The sequence below is a fragment of the Lampetra planeri genome, chromosome 35 (assembly GCF_965212315.1).
Source record: "Lampetra planeri chromosome 35, kcLamPlan1.2.h2, whole genome shotgun sequence".
In the NCBI taxonomy this organism is placed as follows: Eukaryota; Metazoa; Chordata; class Hyperoartia; order Petromyzontiformes; family Petromyzontidae; genus Lampetra; species Lampetra planeri.
The window spans coordinates 418,826-443,767 of NC_136141.1; the positions used below are offsets into that span (position 1 = coordinate 418,826).

General features: G+C 43.7%; 1 protein-coding gene across 4 annotated transcripts in view; it reads left to right on the forward strand.

Annotated features, from left to right (window-relative positions):
• The window catches only part of SLC38A12 (solute carrier family 38 member 12), a 242,252-nt gene that overhangs the window by 132,539 nt on the left and 84,771 nt on the right, over positions 1-24,942 (forward strand). For all 4 annotated transcript variants that reach the window (XM_078610855.1, XM_078610854.1, XM_078610852.1 and 1 more), the window contains exon 9: positions 4,594-4,687. In XM_078610855.1, the coding sequence (XP_078466981.1) occupies positions 4,594-4,687 (94 nt within the window). The remainder of the gene's footprint in view (positions 1-4,593; positions 4,688-24,942) is intronic.

The window sequence follows — 24,942 nt, forward strand, 5'->3', positions numbered from 1 at the left end:
AGGGTAGAAATAAAGAATCCTGATAAAAGTATTGATTGCACAGTTGTATCATATATTTTGTATGCTTTCCCACAATTGATTCAAGTCAAGAGACGAATCCATGCACAAAGAAGGCAGACCACTGCGGTGCTCCGTGTGTCACAGAAGGGACCCTGGAAGTTATGTTTTCGGAGGACTTCTTCCAGAAAGTCGTTCAAGTCGCCTTCTAATCCTTCACTCCCAAACACTCTTGCGATGACATTGTCGCACGACAATCAAACCAATAATTTTTTTATCCTCATCTGGAATTTATCGGAATCAGGTCATCACCGAGCAGCTGCGCATGAACCGATTTAATCGCTGCCGTCACCTCGGCAGACATCCTGTAGGCCGCGTTCTTTTTCATAGCTGCCACTCCATCACTGTTGTTCACCATCGGCCATCATCGGTGCAGAGTGTACGTTCACATCGTCGTTTTCTTGTACAGTCATTGGCGACTGGATGGAGACCATCAACCTTCAGTGCTTTAAAACCGCTTCAATCACAGGTGGCTACCACCTTTGTAACCCAGGAGGTCAGCAGCTGCTGGCTACGTGCTGTGACCTCTGAACCACCTCACCGCACCGCAGGTTTTGGCATTTTTAATTGCACATCCAGCTAATGATCATTTGTGCTGTGTGTTGGATGTGAGACACCAAATCTCCAGCATAGAGAGGTGTGTATATTCAGTAAGATCATTGTGATAGCTTTGTTCGCCTCAAGCATACTTGTTGCTTATGTTCAGCAGAGGACGGCTACAGCCATACAATTCAGCTTAACTTTACTGATAGACTGTTTGCTTTTGCGTATCCATCAAGCCAACCAATTTGAATTATCGCATATGAACGTATACCGTTCTCTTGAAAGCTTGCTTCAAGTTAATTGCACATGCATTAACTCTACTCACTATTTGACCTGCTTGCTTCAATGAGCCTGCCAGTTTCTCAGCCTGCCTGCCTGCCAGTGCACTTGCTCTCTGTCTCTCTCTCTGCACATGTTCACATGTTCACATGTTCTCCCAGCTGTATGTCATGCTACCTACCTGTAGCTGAATGGTTTCTTTTTTTTTTGCTGGAGTTATTTGAAGAAATGTTTATAGTGTGTTGGCAGTAGTCTTTGTGCTCTATTTTGCTACAACACTTCCTTCTTGTGTCCTCCTGTGTGTGTGCTTGCGTGGACATATATATATGACATTAGCAGGAAGTGATATCTCCGTGTGCCTCCTAGGTCAACCTGGTACGGTGTGAAACATCAGCATTGGCAAGACAGAAGTAGCTGGACTTTGTTCTGGCCACATCGCCACCTCGTGTGGCCTGCTGTTCACGGACAGCACTTGCCCTGATTGTGTATCATGATGTATGGGTGATCTTTGTGTGTAGAATCCAATTTGGATTCAAATTGGATCCAAATGTAACCACATCTTCAGGGCCTCTCCCCACCATGCCAGTCATACGGGGGTTGTTGGACCATACTTTACCACACTGGTCCGTGTGAGTTGCTAAATGATGGTGGGGTGGTCTCTGTGCCCCGACTGCCACTTCATATATCACTCACCGCTGATCTTAAACATGGTCAGGAATCGAACGCCGGTCGCCGTATTCACGGCTCTAACCACGGTGCCACCACTTAGATTTCAAATCGTAACTGTCTGCGTATCTGTCAGCACGTCTGTCTTGTGTATGGCTATGTGGATACAGTGGAGCCATTAGCACAATGGAGCTCTCGACTACGAGATCCCAGCAAAGGTCTTGGGGGACCGCGGTGCAAGGAATATGGCCGGGCTTCCAGACACACTGCCGCTAATGATGCGTGAACGATTGCAAAGATGTGCTCAGGCTCATTTGTCCGAGTGGGTGTGAGCTGATAATGTTAACGGTCAAATTAAATCAAGCAAACCGCAACTTTTATTCTGAATTCGTTTTGTGCATTTGATATATTGCCATATATCTTTGTACACAAGCTCAGAGCGGCTTGCATATTTTATGAAAGAACGACAATGGTGCTCTGCTTTGTAATCGTGTTGGTTGATTCATGTTTTTTTCATAACGTTGATAATTGTTATTTGTGATGATGGGTGGGGAACGGTGGTGTAGTGGTTAGCACATTGTGCTTATGACGCCAGCGAGCTGAGATGAATTCCTGGCGACAGTCACAGCAGCTCATATCAGTGGAGAGTTACATCTGATCCAGTGGATCCTCCCCCTCCCCTCGTCACCGGCCGACACTGACCAGTGTGGGGAAGTATGGTTAAACAAACTGCGTTGACCACCACAGCTTTAGAAATCCTTAATCCGGCAATGTTTTTACGACAATAGGTTTTACCCTGTCTGGCAATAAAACAGCTTTGTCAAGATGTTAAAACACCAAACAGGATCCTTAGTCAATGAGTCCTGTCACTGCATCAACACACACACAGCACTTGTTGTGAACATGCAAACACAAGACACGCTCTGGTAGTCTTTGATGCACTGTCTCTGAAACTGATTGGTCTCTAATAAAACAGCTGTGTCAAGATGTTCAAACACCAAACAAGTACACCCAAGTGCTGTGTGTGTGGTTGATGCAGACAGGACTCCTTGACTAAGCATCCTGCTTGGTGGTTTGACATCTTGACACAATTGTTTTATTGCCGGGAAGGGTAGAAGCTGTTGTAATATTTGAATACTGGAAAGAAAGGTCCCACATTATAGCAATGTTTTTACAAAGTGCTATACAATTTTGTTTTGAATTATGTATTGATGACGACAATGCGATGGCATCTTTAGAGGTGTTGATAGTTGCGTAATATTAATGTTCGTGGTGATAAAAATTACTGTCACGCAAATTACATCGTGCATTTGTTTACTAATGTTAACGTTGTAAGTCGTGTGTTGCTATCTAAATGATACGAACAATGGTCTTTAGATAAAATTATTTTGAACTGCGCAATTATATTGGTGGGTGAGATTCTGCGAGTGTGTATCACTCTCCACTCTGCTACATGTTGTGGTGCTCTGGTTAGCCCACGGGCAGTTGAAACAATGGTGCAAATCTCTTACCCCCCACCCCTTCTGTCCACCCAACTATTAGGAAGCCATTGTAGCTATGCACTGTTAAATCGCGATTGAAAACTAATTTCGTTAAAACTGCTTTTTGTCCCATTGGTACCTCATTTGCCAGTAAAAAATATGATAATTGGGTTTTTACCCTTTTATCTGGCAACAAAGCTGACACCTTTTTTTACGAGGAGTCATGTTTGCATAGACCACAATACCTGCAGTCATAATGCAAACAAAAAACATAACTCTGATAATGTATGCATACATTATCAGTACGATGTGATTTGCGTGCAGTCATAATGCAAACAAAAAACATAACTCTGATAATGTATGCATACATGTTGTGGTGCACAATTATCACTGCTTTTTGTGTTTAGTTTATTGTCCTTCCCCTACAGCTCCGATTAGTACGGTGCGAATGAAGTTGAACACGGGGGTAAAGTGGGGGTGACTCCCATCCCTTCCAAGACTTGTCAGCGTGGAAGAGTGGGCAAGAACACCATCGTAGAGGCAGGCTCGTCTGCCAGCAATTGCAGTGAGCAAGCGATTACAAGGCGGCACCTTTACCGCTGGATCCCCTGGATAGCCTGAACACACGAGGGGTGGGTGGCCAACACCACGCCCGGTCGCCTTGGTCTCACTAGTGGCGACGTTTACACACCGCATCCGTTACTCAGTTTAGGCTGAGTTGACCTCGGGGAGGCCCAGGACCAGTTCAGATAATCGTCACTGCTGTTGGTGGCAGTGAGCAGGAATTGAACTCGGGTTGCCGGGTTCGGATCGCAGCGCGGTAACCACTACAATACCGCTGCGCACATAGGAGCACACACGCACGCACACGCACGCACACACACGCACACACGCACGTACACGCACACGCACGTACGCACACGCACTACGGCACGTGACAACACCAGCCCATCACGCACACACGCCACTTTGACCCGTACCCGCCGTGCCGGGGGAAATCGGCAAACCTAATCATGCTAAAAACGACCGCCCGCATGCGTTTATTTGGTGTGCTCTGCCCTCCATGTTAATTTGCACAGCCCAGGTTGGGGGGGCGGGGGCAGTGGGATGATGGCACGAGGTTTGGCATGGGGAGTCAGCGGACAGCTCCGACACCTCCTGAAACAAGAAAAAAACAAAGCCCAAAGTGGCTTTGTCCAATTAATGTCGCTCTGTTCAACCAAACGTGTTTGCCTCAGCCCGGTTCAGTGTGTTTAACCCTCCGCTGCTTGCAGGGACAAGTAAAAAATTTCAAATCCTGCAGCTCTGTGTTTGTGCTTGCTCTGTTGGCGTGTCCAATCTGGTGGGATGGGAGCAGGTTCTGGCTTTGTAGAACACTGGGTCACTTGGAAGGAAAATGTGCCGACTGTTATTGCACAGCCCTTGCGTTGAATGGAATGCTTGTGTTGTATATGTTCAGCGTTAGTGGATGGTGCAAGGTATGCCGGTGGGCAAAATGAAAAAGAGTTAATGACTGCCTAATTAGGGGGTTTTACTGAGCTCGCTGTGTGTGTTGTTTTCACCACAGGCAGCCTTTCTCCTCCTCCTGGGCCCATTCACCTTTTTCAACGTGCAAAAGACAAAGTACCTGCAGATCCTCACGACGCTAATGAGGTGGATCGGTAAGCATCGGCTACCTGTGTCGGCACGACACATCCTGTGGATATTTAAGACGTGTGCTTTTATTCGTATGCTTAATTCTTGGCCCTCCGTTGCGTGAGTACCGTCTGTGAGTGCATCCAGGGTTTTAATGTGGAAATGTAACAAAAGCATCAGATAAACCAGTCCACCAATTCGGGGCTGAAAAACTTTATCTCTAGTCCGCTGTAAGGGATATTAGTTTAATTCTTGAAATCTTTTCCATTGCTTTGCTATTGTATTATCAAGAAGAAGAGCAGCATTTGGTGTATCTCTCACTGCTTTGTAGTTGTAATGAGTAAACATTTAACAGAAAGGCAAAAGGTAATATTTTTGTTTTTGACTTAAAACTTCCGTGACTGCAGGAATTCATATTCTTTGGTTCTTTCGGTAAAGTCACAGAGATAGAAAAATAATAAAATTGAGCATACTGGCAGTCTATGATGTAGACTGTAGCCTGGTAGAAAAAAACACAAAAACCACGACGTTTCCATCACAACACAAGCGGTCGACCGCTTGTGTTGCAATCGAAACGTCGTGGTTTTTGTATTTTTTACTGAAAGAACCAGAATAAGTCTACATTATAGACTGCCAGTACGCTCACCAGCTTAAAAACCAGGCTACAGTCTACCAGGCTACATTCTACATTATAGACTGCCAGTACACTCACTTTTATTATTTTATTTTGTTTATTATTTTTTCTTCTATCAAGGAACCAAAGACTATCATATTTTTGCTCTTGTAACGTTTAGGTTCACAGCTTTTTTGATTGATCAATCATTCGTGATCTCATTAATTTAATTGATGTCAAGTCATTTACACATCTTTTGGTGAAATAAGCTTATTAAGAGGTTTCATTAAACTTTTGCGACACTTGAGAGCAGCTATTTTGTATAAACTTTCCAGGAAATAATTTAAGACATTCACACAATTTTAGTTAATAGACACATAGGAAATCTAAATTAGCGTGATCATTTGCAATGAAGTATTTGTAATTGCCACGGCTAACATCAGTGGCGAGTCTTATCTGAATTATTCCTAGACCCCAACCTGCCCCCAACCTTTTCACGAACTCAAATTGACCAGTGTGGTGAAGTATGGTCAAGCAATGCCCATGACCAACACAGCATGGGGAGGGCTTCACTCACGAGGGGATTGATGCAAGGATGTGAAATGTCTTATTGTTATCTCAAATAATGTATTCGTCAATGTACTTAAATGTTTATGGAACTTTGAACAACTCGCCTTTCTTCAGCCTTGTTGGTACTTGTGTTTTTCTGTTTGCTTATAACTGGAGACACATTTAGTGCAGAGATTACAATAGAATTTTTCTAGTTTGCAGTGTTCCTATCTTGAAGTGAACTACCAATCCTAGTGTACGCAACCACCACCGCACTGTGTATGTTTGTGTATACATGCACATACACTCGTCTCATTTACACCCACACCACTCATCTGCTTTATGAAATATGAAGAGAAAAGTCATCGTATTCAGGGTGTTTCTTTGCGAGCCTCATCAAAATGCCCTTTCTCTCTGGCGTGAGATGGCAAATGTTTTATTCCGAGTCGCTGTGAACAACTCCCCACGAGCGACGGACTTTTCCTTTTTGGTCGTTTCATTGGCGACCCTTGAAGTTTTTTGTTTTCCCCCGTTTACCCAAAAAATAAACGAGTGTACGTGTGCGGTCCCCTCCTCCGCTCACCGCAGTGTGAACTTTACTGCTGCCACATCCGTTAGCAAGAGTGGCGCAGCGTGCGGGCAATGAGTCGGGGGGGCTCCCACGCAGGGTGCGCCGCTGTGCAGGGAGCCGCGTGTGCCGGAGTGCCACCCACGAGAGAAAAATACGTAAACGGTCGTGAAAAACTTTCGTCATCGTCATCACTGACGACGCGTGCTGTTTTCCTCTGCCATTTCTGGCTCTGTACGGAATACCGTACCAGCTTGGCACAGGAAGGGGCAGTTTACAGCAGTTATGAGTCTGTGGTTATTATTATTATTATTCAAAACTTGGCCGCGACACGTTCACCCGCTTTGGTGAACACGTTCTCTCTTTGTCCACACGGTTCACCACCCACTGTTCATGATTCATATTTGCTGCCGCCTGCGTCGTGCATAATATGATGAGGTCTCAGGTTGCCTTCGACCCTGCGGACCCCACAATTGGGGTGACATTACTAAACATGAGGTCACCCAGCCAGCAACAGAATATAATAATACAAACACAAACTAAGCTAACTATCAAAGTCAACTGGAATATGTATTCGATAGAACACGTGCTTCCAAACTCTCCCGGGGAGCATTGTGTCAACATACTTTACGAATGGGCTTGTTTTATGTAGAAAAGGAACTAATAATAGTGATTTAATAAAAATTAATAATTTTCGTGGACATTTTTTTCCCCAATTTATTTTTTGAAAATGATTGCATGGTAATCCAGAGTAATTGGTTGTCAAAACATAATTAAACCATTCTTCGTGTCTTTTCTGACTTCATATTATGTCTGTAATGAAACGACTGATAGCTGCTTAGCACGACACTTGTTCTTCCTGCTTCACGTAACCCGACTTGGTGGCCAGTGTAATTTATTCCAAGTCTAATGTAATTCATAGAATATAATTTTAATTTATGTATCATTTAAATGCTTCCCAGCGCATTGTATAGGAGTAAAACATAGAATTTCCTTGTTCCAATGTTGAAGAATGTACACGTATATTTGTAGGGCATAACTCATTGTATTTTCTCTGTTCTTGAGTTTCTGTTTTTTCTAACAGTTGCACCAAATATATGTTGTTGATCGGAATTTTAATCTTTTCGATAAATGTTATTTATCTCAGCAGGAAGGGCCCAATACGCTGTGAGGCTCTCTTTCATGGGCATCCTGTGATGGTACAGATCACGGTTACAATCATCGTTACATAGGTCACAATCCAAACAGTATCGGTTCATGCTTTACATGTATGTATCTATGTTGAACTTCTTTTGCACTGTACTTAGCCAAGCCTGCTAGTTGTCTATGTATGTACTTGTTCAAAGAAGAGGGAACCGGATGAAAATGTAAATTATTTATTTTTTTAATATAGCAGCTAAAAATATAGCTAAAAATATAGCTAAAAATATAGCTAAAAATATCATAAAAAGCAAAAATCCAGTCAGTAACGTTGAACTGTGAAGTGTGATCCACACAGACTCGGGCTCCCGCTTCTCTGCCGATTATTGATTATGGCCACATCTTTGGAGGAACTTGAGCTTTATTGCTCACCACAAGACGTGCTCTGAATGTAGTAAACGCGTCTCATTCATCCTTCACGCAGTTTGATTTGTCCCACGTGTGTGCCACGGTAGAATTGTCTGCTCCGCTTTGCCTCACGGAGGTCAATGCAGATGAGTGTTGTGTAGGATGAAAATATCCAGTTCTTGCAAAAAGCATGTGTTTTACGCAGTTAAATGTCCATCTCACGTTCAGTGTTATTTCTGGTATTTGTCCTGGTGGCAAGGGTTAACGTGGTGCGTGTGTAATGGATTGGTGGTTACGAGGTCTCTCCCACGTTCTGGGGAATTGACCCCATCCTATCAGACTTACAACTTTCGTGACTGCAGGAATTGATATTCTTGGTTCTTTCGGTAAAGTCACGTGACTTTAGCGAAAGAACCAAGAATATGACCCATCCTGTCACTCGATAAAATGAGGACCACTTAGTGGGAAGTAGAAAGTGGTTGCTGTGTGGGCAAAGTGGTATTTGCCATGGGAATGCTGGAATGTCTCCACTGCTGGAATGTCTCCACTGCTGGCTGAGGGGCTACCGTCAGAGGTGAGTGGCGCTCTCGGGTGCTTGTCAAGACACTTTGCATTCCACATGTAAGATGTGAGGAAATATTAACATTTGAATCGTATTGGGTCATGTGATCGTGAACGTATTACGTACGACACATCATCACACAAACTTGAAAACATTTATTTTTACACACGACTAGATGTGTGTATTGTGAGCTTAAAAGTGAATGTACACCACTACGATTAAACACATATGTGGAAGAACAATTATGTAAATCAACAACTCTTATTATTGGTTAAGTAAAGGTGGCCGGACGGTTCAGGGTTGATAGCAAAGAGGCGGTACTGCTGAGAAATGGGGTTGAATTCTGAGTAGCTACCCACGATGGAATTGGCCAAACCTCCCAATGCAGAATGCTCTTGAACAAGAGTTGACACTAAATGAGGCTTTGCTGGATGAACAAAGGGCATTGCTGTTATGCCACGACTTAGTGACTGGACTGAGACCATCAAATGAACTACACTTGAGTCTGGTTTAAGCACAGATGGCTCTTTGGATTAGAACACAGGTCTCAGTGGTGCTGGCTCAGAGTGTTGTGACATCAGCATTGTCCCATGAGCCAGCCACCCGCTTTTGTTCGCAGGGCAGAGTGCACACTCCTCGCTGTGCAGAGCTCTTGGCGCAAGGCTGTTTTTCGTGCCCAGCCTGGCACATTTGTTCGACCCCACTGTGCATCAATACCATACAAAGTAGCTTTTTGTATCCATTTTTTCTTGTAGTACACCCATCGCAACATGCAATGATTGACAAACTATTTTTGTTCGAAATATGCAGAGAGTGATAAAGTTATGGTTCCCATTACGAAGTTTTGCAGAAAGCACTATTCTTCCAAAGCCGGGCTCTTTGCCGTCATGTGAAGTGTTAATATAATTTACCAGTTGGTCAGTGCATTTCCTTTTAGAGAAATGCATTGTTAATCTTTCATCATTACGTGCATATGGCCCTCCACATAAAAGGCTGTCCTCCTCTCCTCGGCACCATTACTTCTGTGTCTCACGAAGAGCCTTTGAAATAATAAGTCTCTCTCCTTTCAGCCAATTCGGAATTCATGGACCAGACATTTTCAGAGACATTCTAAGGATTAAAGTATTCAGACTCGCATTGTTACCCATCCGTCATATGTATATATATCATCGCATTGCTCTTCTCTTAAATGTTAAGGGTTAGTGCATGCACACTTTGAATATACTTTGCTTGAAAGGTTTTGGCTATTTACTGCGGGGTTGCCCATACTTTGTTTTTGTATCAAGGACCGACTTGATCGACATGCTGATGGCCATAGGCCACGTAGATAGAATACATGAAGATATAAATATAAGAGATGTATTCATAAGGGCTGTGGGAGATTTTCGAGTCGCACAGGATAACGATGTGTTCAGAAGAGAGAGAGAGCTAGGAAACGCGAGATGGAATCGAGATGTATTCATGAGAGATAGGAGATATGAGAGATGGAGTAGGCAGCCGCTATATTCATAAGAGAGCTATGAAAGAGATAGGGGGTGAGAGGTAAAATAGGGGGCGTATTCACAGGAGATATGAGAGAGAGAGAGAGAAGAAAGGTGTTTAATTTGTAAGCGAGGATGAAAGAGAGCTAGGATAAAGATGTAATCAGGCGCGAGGGGTGTAGCGAGATACAGAGCATGAGCACAACACTCGCAGCCAAAGTATTCACTCCGTGTGCCCGCACCCCCACCAACCACGACTCCCCAACGAACCCCACCCCTCCCACATCACTTCCCTCCAGAGTCCCTTATGGAGACTAGGAACATTCCATTAATTATATCGCACCAGCGTGCGATTAATTATTTTTCATAACAATAAACTATTTCACACATTTCTGTGCATGTGTCATTAATAATTTCACACAAACGTGTGAAATTATGTAGTTTATTATTTCCGTGGCAGTGCTGCAGTAGCAGCAGCAGGCCACCTTTGATAGTGCCTTCCATCGATGCCTGCTGCCAGATTAAATGAGCTCCCGGGTTGATTTGGCCCATGGGCCACAGTTGAGACAGCCCTGGCCTATAGTATATCTGTAGCATGTGTGCATGTTTATGTGTATGACACTAATTAGTCCTTCTATGGGCTTCACCTCTCTCTCTCTCTCATGCTGATGAATGCCTAATGACTATCTTGAAGACACATATTGGCTGAAAGATTGAGCAGTATTTGTCTACGAGTAAACTATGTTATTTATGATTCATAATTGATTTTGGAGTTAGGCCACGTAGTGATCCAATTACACCACCAGACAGCCAAACAATATAATTGTCTTCTTAGGTTTTTTCGGTAAAGTCACGTAGAAAGTAAAATAAAATAAAAAACAAAAATCACGACGTTTCGGAGGCAACACAAGTCTCCGTCATCAGGTGGGACCGTCACAGCCAGATTAGCTGTATCAAGTGAGGCAATGATTCAAGATGTAATCCCTTAAAAGCGAGTTGAGGGGGGAGGGAGAGGGAGGGGGGAGCTCATCAGACTATGGTAGCCAATGAAAGGAACGTATCGGGAGGGAGGGGGGGCGAGGCCAAAAGGCTGGGCGATGGACGTGGAAGCGCTTGTGCGCAAGCGGCCAATTACTGCACACGCCAACACAAGTAATTGGCCGCTTGCGCACAAGCGCTTCCACGTCCATCGCCCAGCCTTTTGGCCTCGCCCCCCCTCCCTCCCGATACGTTCCTTTCATTGGCTACCATAGTCTGATGAGCTCCCCCCTCCCTCTCCCTCCCCCCTCAACTCGCTTTTAAGGGATTACATCTTGAATCATTGCCTCACTTGATACAGCTAATCTGGCTGTGACGGTCCCACCTGATTACGGAGACTTGTGTTGCCTCCGAAACGTCGTGATTTTTGTTTTTTATTTTATTTTACTTTCTACGTGACTTTACCGAAAAAACCTAAGAAGATGATTCCTTGCAGTCACGAAAGCTTCAAATCTAGAATATAATTGTCACGTGTACGAGGGTTTAATGCGCCTATTATTATTATTATCATCGTTTCAGCTCACTGATAAGTTGAGCAACAGTTCTCACAACCCAAGTTAGCAATTGGATACGACGTTTCATTTGTAACGATGTCAAATCTCATCTCTACGTGTCAATTTAGCCATGCCATTTATTTAGCATTTACTTATTCTGCACGTATACATCAAGTTCAAGAGGTCATCATTGCCACTGGCTTTGATGTCACTTGAACCTTGGGAATGCTTCCTGCCTTTTGCTAGATCCGCAGCTTTTGCAGATCTGACACGTGAAAATGAATCATTTAAACTGCCAGCACTTGCAGTAGCCATATTCACGTTTAAATGTTAGTGTAATTTGCATAAAGCTGTGTCTTTCTTTTTAAGACGGCTATCTTTCTCAGCATAATGTTTGCTCTTCTTAATGGTTACTCTTTCCAGCTTCAACAATAATTCACGGAGCATCCCAAAAATAAGAAAAGCAAAATGTTTAGTCTCAGAACTGTTTATAAAATTGAAATTGTAATTTAAACATTGCATTGTTAAGGGGCTATATTCGAAACAGTGTAAATCAACTACAATACGTGGTTATTCTCGGCAGTGATCGATATACAAATGCTTCAATCGGTGCATTTAATATATACATTTGGTGACCCCGCTAATGGATGCATTAGGTCGATGAAATAATAAAAGTTATAGCTGGACTCTCAGGAATCCTGCCTCACCACATGGCTCTGTCATGCTGCCGAAACAAAAACCAACCTGACTGTGGTATTGGGACTGGTTATTCAGCAACTTGGTAATTAATCACCAAGGGGCTGTGGGTTGTTGTTTAACAAATAAGACAAGATATCGGCGGTGTTCCATTTTCTAAAGTGATTTATATTTCAATAGCAGTACGTTGCCTGCAACATGTCAACTCCTTGCGGCTTTATTTTAACAGCTTGGGCTTCGTCCAAAACACCTGGGAACAGTTTACAAAATGAGTGGGTGCGCATTCGCTTGAGCCAGAGGTCGCTGGTTCCATCTCCTGGCATGGCAGCTAAACCAACGGTGCACATTTCTAAAATCCTCCTCCTGCCTCTGTGCACCTCGCAGAATGAATGGGTTACACCACAGTCAGTCGATAGGTCACATGTGGTGGTGTAAAGTGTGGGTACTCGAATCCCTTTGGAGACATTTTGCAAGGTTGGAAGAAGATGCAAAAATAGCCCCGGGAGGAGCTCCGTGAGAGCTCCCTCCTCGTGGAGGTCCTCCGATGAGCAGTAAGGTGAGCAATGTCAGGGCTGCACCGCCACCTAACAACGTGATGTTGTGCTTAGTGGTCCTGATTCTTGGTAGAGAGGGTAATTCTGTGAACTGCTAAGCCTGTGGATGTCTGATCGAGAGTCCAGATCCTGCCATGGGAAAGGGGAATATCCACCACTGACTCAGGGCCACGAATGAAGATGAGCGCTGCTCAACACTCACTTCAGCAGAGAGACATATCTTTTAGACACACCGAAGGGTGACGCTGGAGAGATGTTTTCAGTTCGTATTCCAACGTGACTTGACATTTTATTGGATTTGATATGTAGGAATGGCAATCATAGTATACGGACAGTTTTGCATACAGACAAAACTTTGAAAGCCGCTCAGAGGCACGGATACCAGCTCAAAGTTGAATACAAATGTATATTTAAATGTCTGGGTTTCTGTATTCTTACATAAGTAGAGAATGGTAGCAAATTGTATTTTGTACAAATAAACCCTCAGTTTATAGTCTTTGGGTCTTTCGGTAAAGTCACGTAGATGGGTTCAAATTAATACAAATAAAATAAACAAAAAACTACGACGTTCCGATCATTAAACAATCGATCGTCATCCTCCTGACGAGGAGAATGACGATCGACACGTCGTTGGTCTTTGTTTATTTTATTTTTATTAATGTGAACCCATCTACGGGACTTTACTAAAAAACCCAAAGAATATGAATTCCTGCAGTCACGAAAGCTTTAAGTCAAAATGTAACCCTCAGTTTAATAACAGATATGGGACCATAACTTGGTATGTAGACCGAGAATAAATATCCTTGTATAGAGAGTGCAATAATGAACGCTCTCTTGCTTCATTCACGCTGTTGTGACTGAAATAAATAAATTATGCCATTTCCCACGAAAGTTGTTTGTCATTTACAATGTTCGTTTCTGTCTTCTGTGCTAACTGCAGTTCGTGCAGCAATGTAAATCTACTTGAAGAATGTAACACGGCAAATACATTTAAATTGCATTAAGAAACCTTCATATACAATTAATCGAACATTATTAAGGCCATCCGTGTGTCAATATCGTTTAATTCAGTCAGTTTAAGTGGCATGTTTGCATATTTTTTTGGTGAGTGAGTTAGTCACACAATAGTCACACAATAGTCACACATGCGCAAGTACACGCACTTTATGACCTGCACACACAACAAACTGTGGCAGGTATGCATGACTACTGCTTCAGACACTGGTTTAAAACTACAAATAATATAAATAGCTTTGTTCAGAGAAATATAAAGCGTTACATAAAAAAAACTTCTTCTCTTTCAAAATCCACCACCACGCACTCTTGAGCTGACAATGCCGTTTCGTCTTTGCAAGAGAGAGAGGGAGGGGGAGTGGTTCTGCATTGAAATGAGCAAAATGACATTGAACACCCCGGGAGAGGACTGTGGCACGAGCCCCCCCCTCCCCCGTGTTTGGTGTTATGTCTTCCCTTTGTCGGAGCATTTTCACGCGCAGAGGTTTACTTTCGCGGCAATTGTTTGGGGTTTTGCAGGCAAATGCCGAGACTAAGTGGGCCATTGAGCCAAGTGTAAAGTTCGGCGAATGGCCTCATTTGTGGCTCAGTGCCCTAATTTGAATTTCGAGAACATATTGCAGAGTGATAGGCCCATTTTGGTTGTTCCACTTTGAAAGTGCCCAAAAGGATGTTCTTCATCCACGCGCATCCCTTACAATTACATTTGTGGATCGTCACCTGTGTGTGTGTGTGTGTGCGTGCGATGCACGCCTGCAGGCCTCCGAGGCGGCTGGCGAGGTGTTGAGGGCTGTCCCCTCGTGTGTGTGTGTGTGTGGTGGGTTCTCTGCAGCCACAGTGAATTCTCAATGGGGCATTGGCCAAAGACCTCAAGTGGTTACCTGAGAGAAGTCTGAGACTCAGCGAGGCTTTCATGGATAAAAAAAATACGTATTTATTTATCATCATAGAATTAAGCGCTCCTGGACGAATGAATATCCTGAAGCAGAAGATTCGTGCTGGATACAGTCACATTTGCAAATGTGATTTGTAACTTTGATCCCTATCTGTGTATCAATAGTTCAATGTTAATGTGTCATTTTATTGAGGGACTTTGTTTTATCTTGGTGTGGTCTGGGACTGTTTTGTTGTTCTTGCTGCCTTGCTCAAGCTCGATAAATCTTACTTAGATAATGTATTTGTTTATATTTATTGACTTCCTTACATTTTTCTCTATTTTTCACTCCTGTCGTGTTTTTGTATTGCTGGTTGTCGTAACTTGCCCACCCGCCCAGACGGGACATCTGTATAAAAAAAGCTTAATAGCTCATCGGATTCCTCCAGTCTAAATCAAGATTATGATTCTTAAGGGCCATCATTTTACAAACGTGACTCCTTATTTTCGGAATACACAAGACAAAAACACACTTCTCCAGATACTGACCTAAGTTGTGTGTCTTGTGCTCTGCAATAATTTAAAGCTTCGTTGATGAGAACAATAATGAAGTCGTGGTGAGACCCACTACAGCACTTTCATGATGAAGTGTATGAGGAAATCGTCGATTCCCAATCCACAAATGGATTTTCATCGTACTCTACCAGGCTCGTCAATGTGGGTTTGTGAAGGTGGTGAGGGAGGAATCAATTCTGATATCACTTTACGCTGATGTTCACCTTAGCCAGGAATCTAACTCGGATCGCTGGCTTCAAAGCACAGCCCGCTACTATAGCAACCACGACCTTGACTGTGTTGTCAATGTAGACACATCACTAAAGCACGATGATGGAGTTCCTGACCTGATTTTAAACTATTTTTTTTCCTCATTAAAGCTCTAAGCTCACGGGTCAGACAGTCCAAAACAACCTATAGCTGTATATCCAAAAGATAAGAGCTATAGCATTTGTACTTTCATTTTCATCTTTCCTTCAACCAAAAAAATGTCTGATGAAAATCATTATCATTGGAGCACGCAAAAATATCACACGTGATATTCTGATTGTTAATTTATTCGGGAGCTATGGAAATTACCCTTGGGTAGTGCTGTATGTCAGGAATCGCATACTTAGCTTCAGTCTTAACTTCATTTTATTTCAAACGACTTCTGTAAATGTAGCCTCAATGAACGGACAGCGTTTATGCCAAATCGAGAATATTCTGATAAATGCCGGTGATCTGGCACACGGTCTGCCCTTTTCTCACTTTGAGCAGCTGCTGTGTCATTTCAAGAGTGCATTTCATGTCGTCCCTCTCCTCCCGAGTGGAAGGGCTTGAGGGAGATGGACCAGGCTGAAAATGCATTTTGTTTCAGCGAGCATGATAAATGACGCTGGTGAATGCGCACCAGTTTTAGATTAATCCGTATTCATGTTAAGCCGGGATGGGGCGGGGGGTGGGGGAGTAGTGGTGCGGTGGTTATCTCGCTGCGCTTTGAACCCCGTAGCCCGAGTTGGATTCCTGACCATGGCTAACTTCGGTGGCGAGTGATATCTGAATCGGTTCTTGGTCCCCCACGTTTCCAACCTGCAGTGACGAGCAGTCTGGTGAAATATGGTGACTCAACCCCCATGACTGACATGGTGTGGTGGGGGGGGGGCTTCATCCAGCAGTGAATTGACAAAGGGATAGAAAAATATGTATATGATTTTTTTTTTACTATAAATATATCACAACGTTGCCCATCCCAAGTTCAGCCACAAGATGAGAATGGCCTCATTTATTCAATATATGTACAAGAAGCCAACAACAATCGTCTTGACTAAATGTCCCCAAATGCATTGGCTTTTGTGAGGTGCCACCCTGTTATTGAGGAATACGTCGGCACGCCATGTCTAGGAATTGGATTCAAGGGAACCATTTGCCCAGGACATGAATTGGGCTCCTTAAACGTTTCACATTTACACTCTAAAACGATCTGGCCAGGTGGTGCTGTGGTAACGAATCCATCTCGCAATTAGACGGTTTTGAGTTCAAATCCCATACGGAGGTCATTGCAGGCACGATCAATCCTTGGTGGTGGATTGAACGAATATTACTGTCTGCCAAGTTTACTGTGGTTGTCCTATGACAGCGTTTTTCATGGCAAGGCCCCCGGTGGCCTTTAGTGCGGCCCCTGACGTGCGGCCTCCGACAAGACACAAATGTGAAAACACCCCCCCCCCTCCATCATCATCGTGCTGATATCAAATTCTAATGGTTTCAAATGTGTGGCGGTCCTCACACTGATGATGTTTTATCAGTGAAAGCGGCCCCCCTCTGAAAGTTAGTGAAGAGCACTGTCCTATGGTGATGCTGGCCTCATCATATGAATGTGGAATTTCCACCAATAGAGATAAGAAACTCTTTGAGCGTGGGAAAAAAATATATAACCAGCATTTAATTGGCGGGTGAAACGCACAGGGTTATAACAGCATACCGCCATCGTGGGTTGTCGTGATGCAGAAGCATTGCCAGCGATAAGTTGTTTATGTGCAGAGTGTATATGTGTGTATATAAATATTCATGTATGAATGAACACGGTATATATTTTTGAAATGCTTTTCTCTGTGAAGTATTGCCTTCCAACACATACATTAGGGTCTACCCACATCCGCAATGCATCCAACTCACACTCCCTTATACAGAATGTTATTTATTATAAGGCTTCACATGAATCATTCATTACCTGGATACATGATTTAGCTCCCAATGAAGTGAAATGTTTGAGGAATGCGCTTGCTATTTCATTCATTCAAGTTGCTCTGCTTCAAGCATTTTTCACTGTTATTTCCCCAGGTGTAAGCACCTTTGCCCCTTTTGCTGATTTCCCATTGTTGATGTTTAAATGGCAGAAATCTCTTGGTCTGTTCACAAATTATTAGTACAATACCCGACGATTTGTGCTTCATGGTTTTTGACTTAAATTGTACCATGATGAGTGGAAAATAATCAACCCGAGCTAACTTACGATACCGTGAATTTCTTTTTTAACATTCAGTTATTTCCGTGCAATATTTTTGTTATTTGTCATGTGACTCAGTTGTTTTTGACCTTATTTCTATTTGCTTGATTGCCGTACTCTGCTTGTTTTGCTTCTGTCAATTTGGTGTCCCAGGTCACTCTTGCAATTGAGACTTTTATCCTGATCACTTGAGTCCTGACCTGGTTTAACAAAATCAACTTGAACTTGAACGCACGTGCTCCTCGTGTCACCATTCAGTGACGACAGCAATGCAAATGCCCCATCGCCTCGCTCCCCCCTCAGCCACAACCATATTTTAAATAAAATTAAATACTGTATCGTTTTTTTACCACGCCGAAGAACCCTTCCTGAATTGCGACACTTTTTCGGGAAGGCTTTCGTTGTGGGATGTCCTATCGGAGCTTTCTAAATAGCATCAGGTAGCTCAGGACACACAGCTTCGGTGCACATTCACAAAACAACAGGTTTTGGTGGAGTGTATTGGTGGAGTGTCTTTCAAAAGTTGCGTAGTCCACGCGTATGCACGATTTTTCTTCCTCGTTGTAAGGAGTATTTGAACGTGAGCAATGATGACATTTGCACATTTGTACAGTTTACAAAATGTGTATGCTAATGGAGCATCACATTAACACATTCCTCTTCATAATTGGCTGCATGCAACAGTGACCTGCTCGCAGAATCAGACCTGAACTTTGACCACTCTTGCTAGTAGTTGTGCAATGCATGATCACGTCACTGTGCAAATGTCTCTAGCATCTCTATTATGTTTGCTTTTTAATGACAAGCAATACTCTTCCCAGCAATAGAAGCGCTGTCTCGACCAAGTGTTTTCCTCTGTTGTGCATAAAAGCATCAAACCACAGGGAACGACTGTAACGTGCACGACTTGTTCTTGCACGGAGTACATGTCCTCTCTCTCAGCGTGTGTGTGTTGGTTTTATAATCGTGTTGTTCCTTTGTGTATTATTTAGTTGTCTCTTTTTACTCGTCTGTCTTGCCTTTTATTGTTACTGACAACATCTGCCTCGCCTCTTCCTGGTGGCACATTGTGGTGCCATTTCTGCTGCGAGCCTCAGCGTTTAAAAACCCGATCGTCTTTGTTATAATTGAGCTGTATCTTTTTTTGTTTGTTTATTAGAAAAAGTAACTTTTCTTTTCACCTGTGGCACGCCAGGAGAAGGGGATTAGAGTCAGTTGTGCCAAAGGGCAGCAGACAGGGGTGGCAAGGTGAGTGGGAAGGGAAGGGATGCAGGGACGGAAGACCCCAAGACACACACGGAGGAGCGCACGGCTCAAAGATGAACAGCAGGAAGAATTAAAGAAGGAAGGGAGGCCTGGTAGGAAAGGGAGGAAGGGGAGAAGGAATGAATGGGCCAAAGATGTTTGGCATGAGAGGGAAGAGCAGGAGAGAGAGAGATCCGAAGTTGGCTGCATGATGTCTGTCTGTACAAGTGACGCCATCACATCTATCCCTCTGTTTAAGGAACGAAACAGGATGATATCTCCACAAATCTGGCTGTCGCCTGATGATGCTAGTTGAAATTACTGGTGAAACGTCGCACTCAGATTGTAAATGTTGTGGATTTACTCTCCAACACACCGGTGTGGTGCTGTACTAGTAACGAATTAGCATATTCTGTTTACGTGACAAACCTTACTAATTGGCTGTGTCGAGTGGTGGCGGATTTAATGATGCATTTATATTTACGCGATCTAACACGAAAAAACCTGCATTATAGATGTGTATTTACGTTTCACTTTTTTGCACCGTACGTCACCGACAGTGCTAATCAGAGGTGCGACGGAGCAGCGTCCGCATGGGGTGGCAATGCGTAAGTAGCGTGATTTATGGGGTGCTTGAGCTGTTTTACATACATTTGTGTAAATGGAGAGCAATGTGCTATAAACATAAACATAATAATCAGTCAATCAGTGGCTTCTTTTCTATTCACAACCTAACAGGGTGCTGTTGCATTCACACACAATCTCAAAGTGGAGCCATTGGATTTCCATTCCGGCCTCGGGACAACAAGTGTAGATTTACAATGGAATCAATCTCAATGGCTGGACATTGCTCAATGAGGAATCCGATTGAGGCATTATCAACAATTCATTTCATTTTGTTTGCCCTCCACGGTTTTGCTCCACGCTGTAGAAATAACGCGCGCCGACGCTCCGAAATCACCGTGTGTTGGAAGTTCACGCCAAGCCCTTACGCCTCGATTACCAAGCGTCTGATGCGGTAGAGTGCTGCTCGGCTGACAATCGGCAAGTTGCGAGTTCGGCTCCCAGCCGACGGTCGACTTGGCAAATCCGTATCTCCAGGCTCAGTCGACTGCATTCCACTCTGTCGAAGTCGACGATGTTTGTTCTATCGAGGCTCCGCTCCCAACGCAGGAATCGATGTTTACTGTGTGTGTAATATTATAATAATTTGTATTGCAATGGGGTGATGGACAATGGTCAAGACAAGTGGTAGCCGAGGATTGGAGCGCGTCTGAGAGGACACCCACGGAGGAGGTGGAGCGATGAAATCGGTTCAAGAGCAGGGCGATAGGTGGTGAGAGGTGGTGATGGCTTCATCCAGCAGTGGATTAACTCTTGACTCATGATGGTAGTTACGTGAGATGATTCTTTTAATTGGTTTACTCGTCTTTTTTTCGTATGGCAAAAGGTGACGTCAGCAACGTTGCATGTGGATACCGATGTTATTTAGCCATTCGGTAGCTTTCTGTTGAGGCTTTGTTTATTGTCATAAGTTAATTAAGACCTCAAGGGTGATCGTTTTAAAATCAGTTGCTCACAGCTTGTCTGTGTTTCAGCTGCAGGTATCATTATCTGTAGCTAGTTGACACGAGAAGAACAACGGGACGGGATCTCTGGCGATTAATGTGATGTCTTTCCTGTCTTTCATCAATTTATACCAGATTGGGTTGATGTGGCAGAAAATGTGGGGATGTTTATTTAGCACGTTGATGCTGTCTGTGCCTCCCCCCCACCCAGCGTGGGGCATGCTGGAGCAATGACAGATGGCTCGTGATGCCGAGACGCCAACTTCGTCTGCAGAAATGAAGGATTCTCCAGTGACTGTTCATTTGGTTAATCAGCTGGCTGCATGGGACACGCACGCACACACACAATCAGAATCTAACCAGAGACAATGATTCGATTCCTTGTTGCTGTGGCTTGTGAGCAGGTGGTATGGTGTTCATTGTAAATACCTGCCCGGGGATGATGACAATGGTCTTCTCTTTTCGTCTGGCTGCTGATGTAGATGCGGAGCCACAAATACAATTTCACATTCAGGTTGGTCAAGCCAGATAACTGCGTCAGGAGCAGCGGAGTGTGTCGCTGTGATGATGCCTCCTTCGTATTTGTGCATTGGGCATTGTGTCGTTATATGGTGTATGGTCTGTTCTGGATGGTTAGTGCAGTGGATGCGATTTAGGGTGGCAATGGTGAAGGAATTCTGCACAAAAAGAATGATGTCAATGTTTTTCGGCAGAGTTTATCCAGAAATTCAAGGTTCGCTTTCAAATCTAACCCTGCACCACCTGACAGAGCCAATCAAATCAAGTTGTCATGTGGGGAAGGGTGACGATTGATTTGGTTTATCAGCGAAACCGTAATGTGGAAATGGCCAAGCAACATTTGACATACGCGTTTTGCTGATAAGCCAAATCAATTGGCGTATTTTCCCACGTGACAATTTGATTTGATTAGCTCTGTCAGGTGGTGGAGGGTTATAGTAAAAGATTAACACTATACAGAACACAACCATCTCACCAAAAAGAAATAAATTGTGATTTGTAGCATTGGTCGTGAAAGCCTCCGTATAAAATTGAGTTTTTCAGAAACTAATTTCACTTAATACTCAGAGGCGGGCCATCAGGGCCAGCAAGGCCTTCTCTGCTGGCCTAGAGATTGTCAGAATCAGAAAATTTAATTTTTTATAATTTAATATTATTTTCATTAATGCTATATGTATATTACAAAGTTCGTTCCCATCGGTCTTTACTCTCTCCCTCAGCTGCGCTGCTTCCAGTGCAGCTCATATAAATTAGAGTTTTTATCCAATCAGATTTTCCACCTGTGCTGTCTCCGCCCTCTGGGTGAAAAATTTACCCTGAGGCCTTCCGAATTTCGAGTGAATCCCCTCTGCTGTTGAAGCAAATGGGGACGATGTTGTTGATCGTCATATTCTTTAACCAATCAGATCTCGAGTTTGCCATGTTGGGCATATTCTTTGACACGCCGGAGCCTTCTAGCTGGCCTAGCCGCCTGCGTTAGCCTTGTTCGTGTGGCGTGATCGGAGGAGGGCCAGTTAGCTAACTGAAGTAAAACTAGCTAGCACGTAACGTAGCATCATCTAATATGTATTTAAACTTTCTTTCGTGACGTTTAGATTTTTAGATGTAGTGCTTTAGATTTTTGTTTAGATTTTTACTTAGTCCTGTTGTTTTTAACACAATGGCTGAAGGAGGAGAATGAATGGATTTGGTGGCGGAATTACTGGCAAAGCCTTTTTTGAGAAGGACCTTTCAAGAAAAACTGGAAATTGTGAGGAAGGGTCGACCAACCCCGCAGCTCGCAGCAGCCCTGTCCCAGCCATGGAAAAGGTTTGTGCGGCACTTTCAATCGAGCAACACCTGGCTTACAGCGTCGAAGGAACATTGCAAATGGTATTGCTGGGAATGCCTGCGATTTGTGGAGGAGATCGATAGACAGACAGCCTTCATCCTGGCGCCAGGCCTGTGACTAGCTATTTATTATTGCTGCTTTAGATCGTTGCTGCTGGTGTGAATGATATTCAGATCCAGCGGCCTGACTGTGCCTTTGAGTGTGCGTGGTGGCATGTGCGTTTAGGCCCAGCAGTTTGGCTGTAATCTGTGAGGAAGCCTGTTGAATCCTGATTGTGTTCTTTGTGTTTTATGTGATTTTTGCTTGCTTGGTGGTCGTATGAGTAAATGTGACTGGTTGTTGTCAGTTTGTTCTTGTTTCATTGGTAATGACATTGATTTGGGCTATGCGATGTCTATTTGTGATGCAGCATCCTGTCATACTGCGTAATAGTGGTACATCTTTGATGGGTTCCAGTCACCATGTATTCACGTCTCTGCAATTAGTGTATTGAAACTCTCATAGGTGTTGAGCCTCGTGTTAAATCACTTTATTCCACTCGATAAATGTTACTGTCATTGTGAATATGGGGTGGTTACGTCGAATGACAACAGCCTATAGCCCTAGTGTCATGGTGAGGTTATTCGAAGGCGGTTTAATTGCGGGAGGATAGAGCTGAAGGCCTCGGTGTAAAATACTCGGCCCGCCACTGTTAATACTTCTTTGTCAGTGCATCTGTTGTAAAGAATGCTGCTGGGGTGTACAGCATTCATGATAATAGAGTGGTGACAAGAACTTGGGTCATCATGAAAAGTGTCCCCTTGCGCTCGCGGTGGAAATTCCAAATTCCACATTAATATGGCAGACACCAGTCACAGATGTTCAGTTGGGGCAGGTCATAAAGTTACAACAAACAATACAAAAACACGATCGGAGTGCAAAGTATAGGAAAGGTAACAAAATCGCTGATACAATAAATATAAACTATATTTTTTACAGGGCAAAGCCTATCTGGGGCTGCTCGTCAAATGCTAAAAAATAATGGAGCAAAATTTATTTTAGAAAGTATTAAATTAAAAGCACGAAACAATTGTTCATCTTCTCCACTAGCATCCCTGCATAAGAGATGTGGTTGTAAGTTAATTGTTGTCAGCAAGCATAAAAAACATGTTCTTAGTTATTCAATGCAGTGATGGGGTCGTTTGAGCCCCGAAATGCACAGACATGCGGATTGCCCCTCGTTTATCCTGACAAGAATCATCCCACAATGCATTGTGACGGCAACATTTTATCATTTTACTTTTATTAAAAGCACATTTGTTTAGTACTATGTTTTTCTTGTTTAAAGGGTCGTCTGGTACTCTTTAGCAATTATTAGTTAAGTAACTATTCATGTGCCTTTCTAAAAACTGCAAATTAAGAATTTTTTTTTAATGTCATTCTCATCAGGTTCCATGGTGTTAAGTGTCGTCTCCAGCTCTCATGAACACTATCCCTCTGGCTTCTCTGTTCATGTGCTATGACTGAACGCTATTGTCCAAATGTCAATAATTATATATATTTTACTTCCAGGTATTGTTAGTTATGAATCGGTTAAATGTGTTTGTTAACTGTGCTTGCGCACCACTGCCATCACAGCACCACCAACACATGTCGTCTTTACTAAGGAATCTGCCTGCCTGATTGACACGAGTAATACTTGCTCCAACGTATCTCACAGCACGAAACGCATCACTAATCGTACTCCTGCACTCATCATCGGTGCAGGAATTCCTTGGCGAATGCCACGATTAATTATGGACCATTAAGTCTTGGGATTCAAACAAACAGCACCTAATTCGTATATCCCCCATATCTCCCTTCTCATCACAGCAACCCCAAACAGTTGATTATGGCTGTGAACATGTTTCTGTTTAATGCTAGATTATGTGAACAGCGTGCCTGGTGCACTCACAATGTGTAGCACTTCAGGCGATTTGGTAAGCTGGCAAGTTTAACGACCGCTGCTGACATCACGCCAACAGTCACTCCTCACGGTGGCCCAAGTGCCGTGTGGAGCATGCAAGGTTGTTTTATTGTTCCTTTGGATGTTCGCGCACTCAGTTAAATCTCACCAGAGACGGAGTACTCAAGAGCCTGCTTTACTGGGCAATTTGAAGACAGGGGCCGTGTGCGAAGGCATAATTGCCGGCTGCGGTCCTGAAAGCGTATGTCAGGAAAAGTGACGTGGACATCGCACGCGGGGAGGAGCGAGCCATCGGCCGCCCTCGGTGACGCCACATCCTCCGTCAGGCCGTGGGATGCTTCCAGGAGAAGCGTTTGCCTCCGAAGCTGACGAACGAGAGAGACGGAAGGAAGGAAGGAAAGGGAAAGCAACCTTTGCCAGTGGGCAGCTGACCCTGAAGCAGTCGTCCACAGGGTCACGATGTATCTATTGGAAGGAGTGCAGCAAGTCGGTTTTTTACACTCCTGTCTCCATGTAGCTTGAATAGTTTGTGTGTATTCGTGATTCAGGGGGCTTCTTTAAGCATTGCAGTTTTTGGCCACGTGCAACAATGCTCAGAAATGAAATAGCCAAACTTCTCAAGCAGGATTCTCCTGACTGT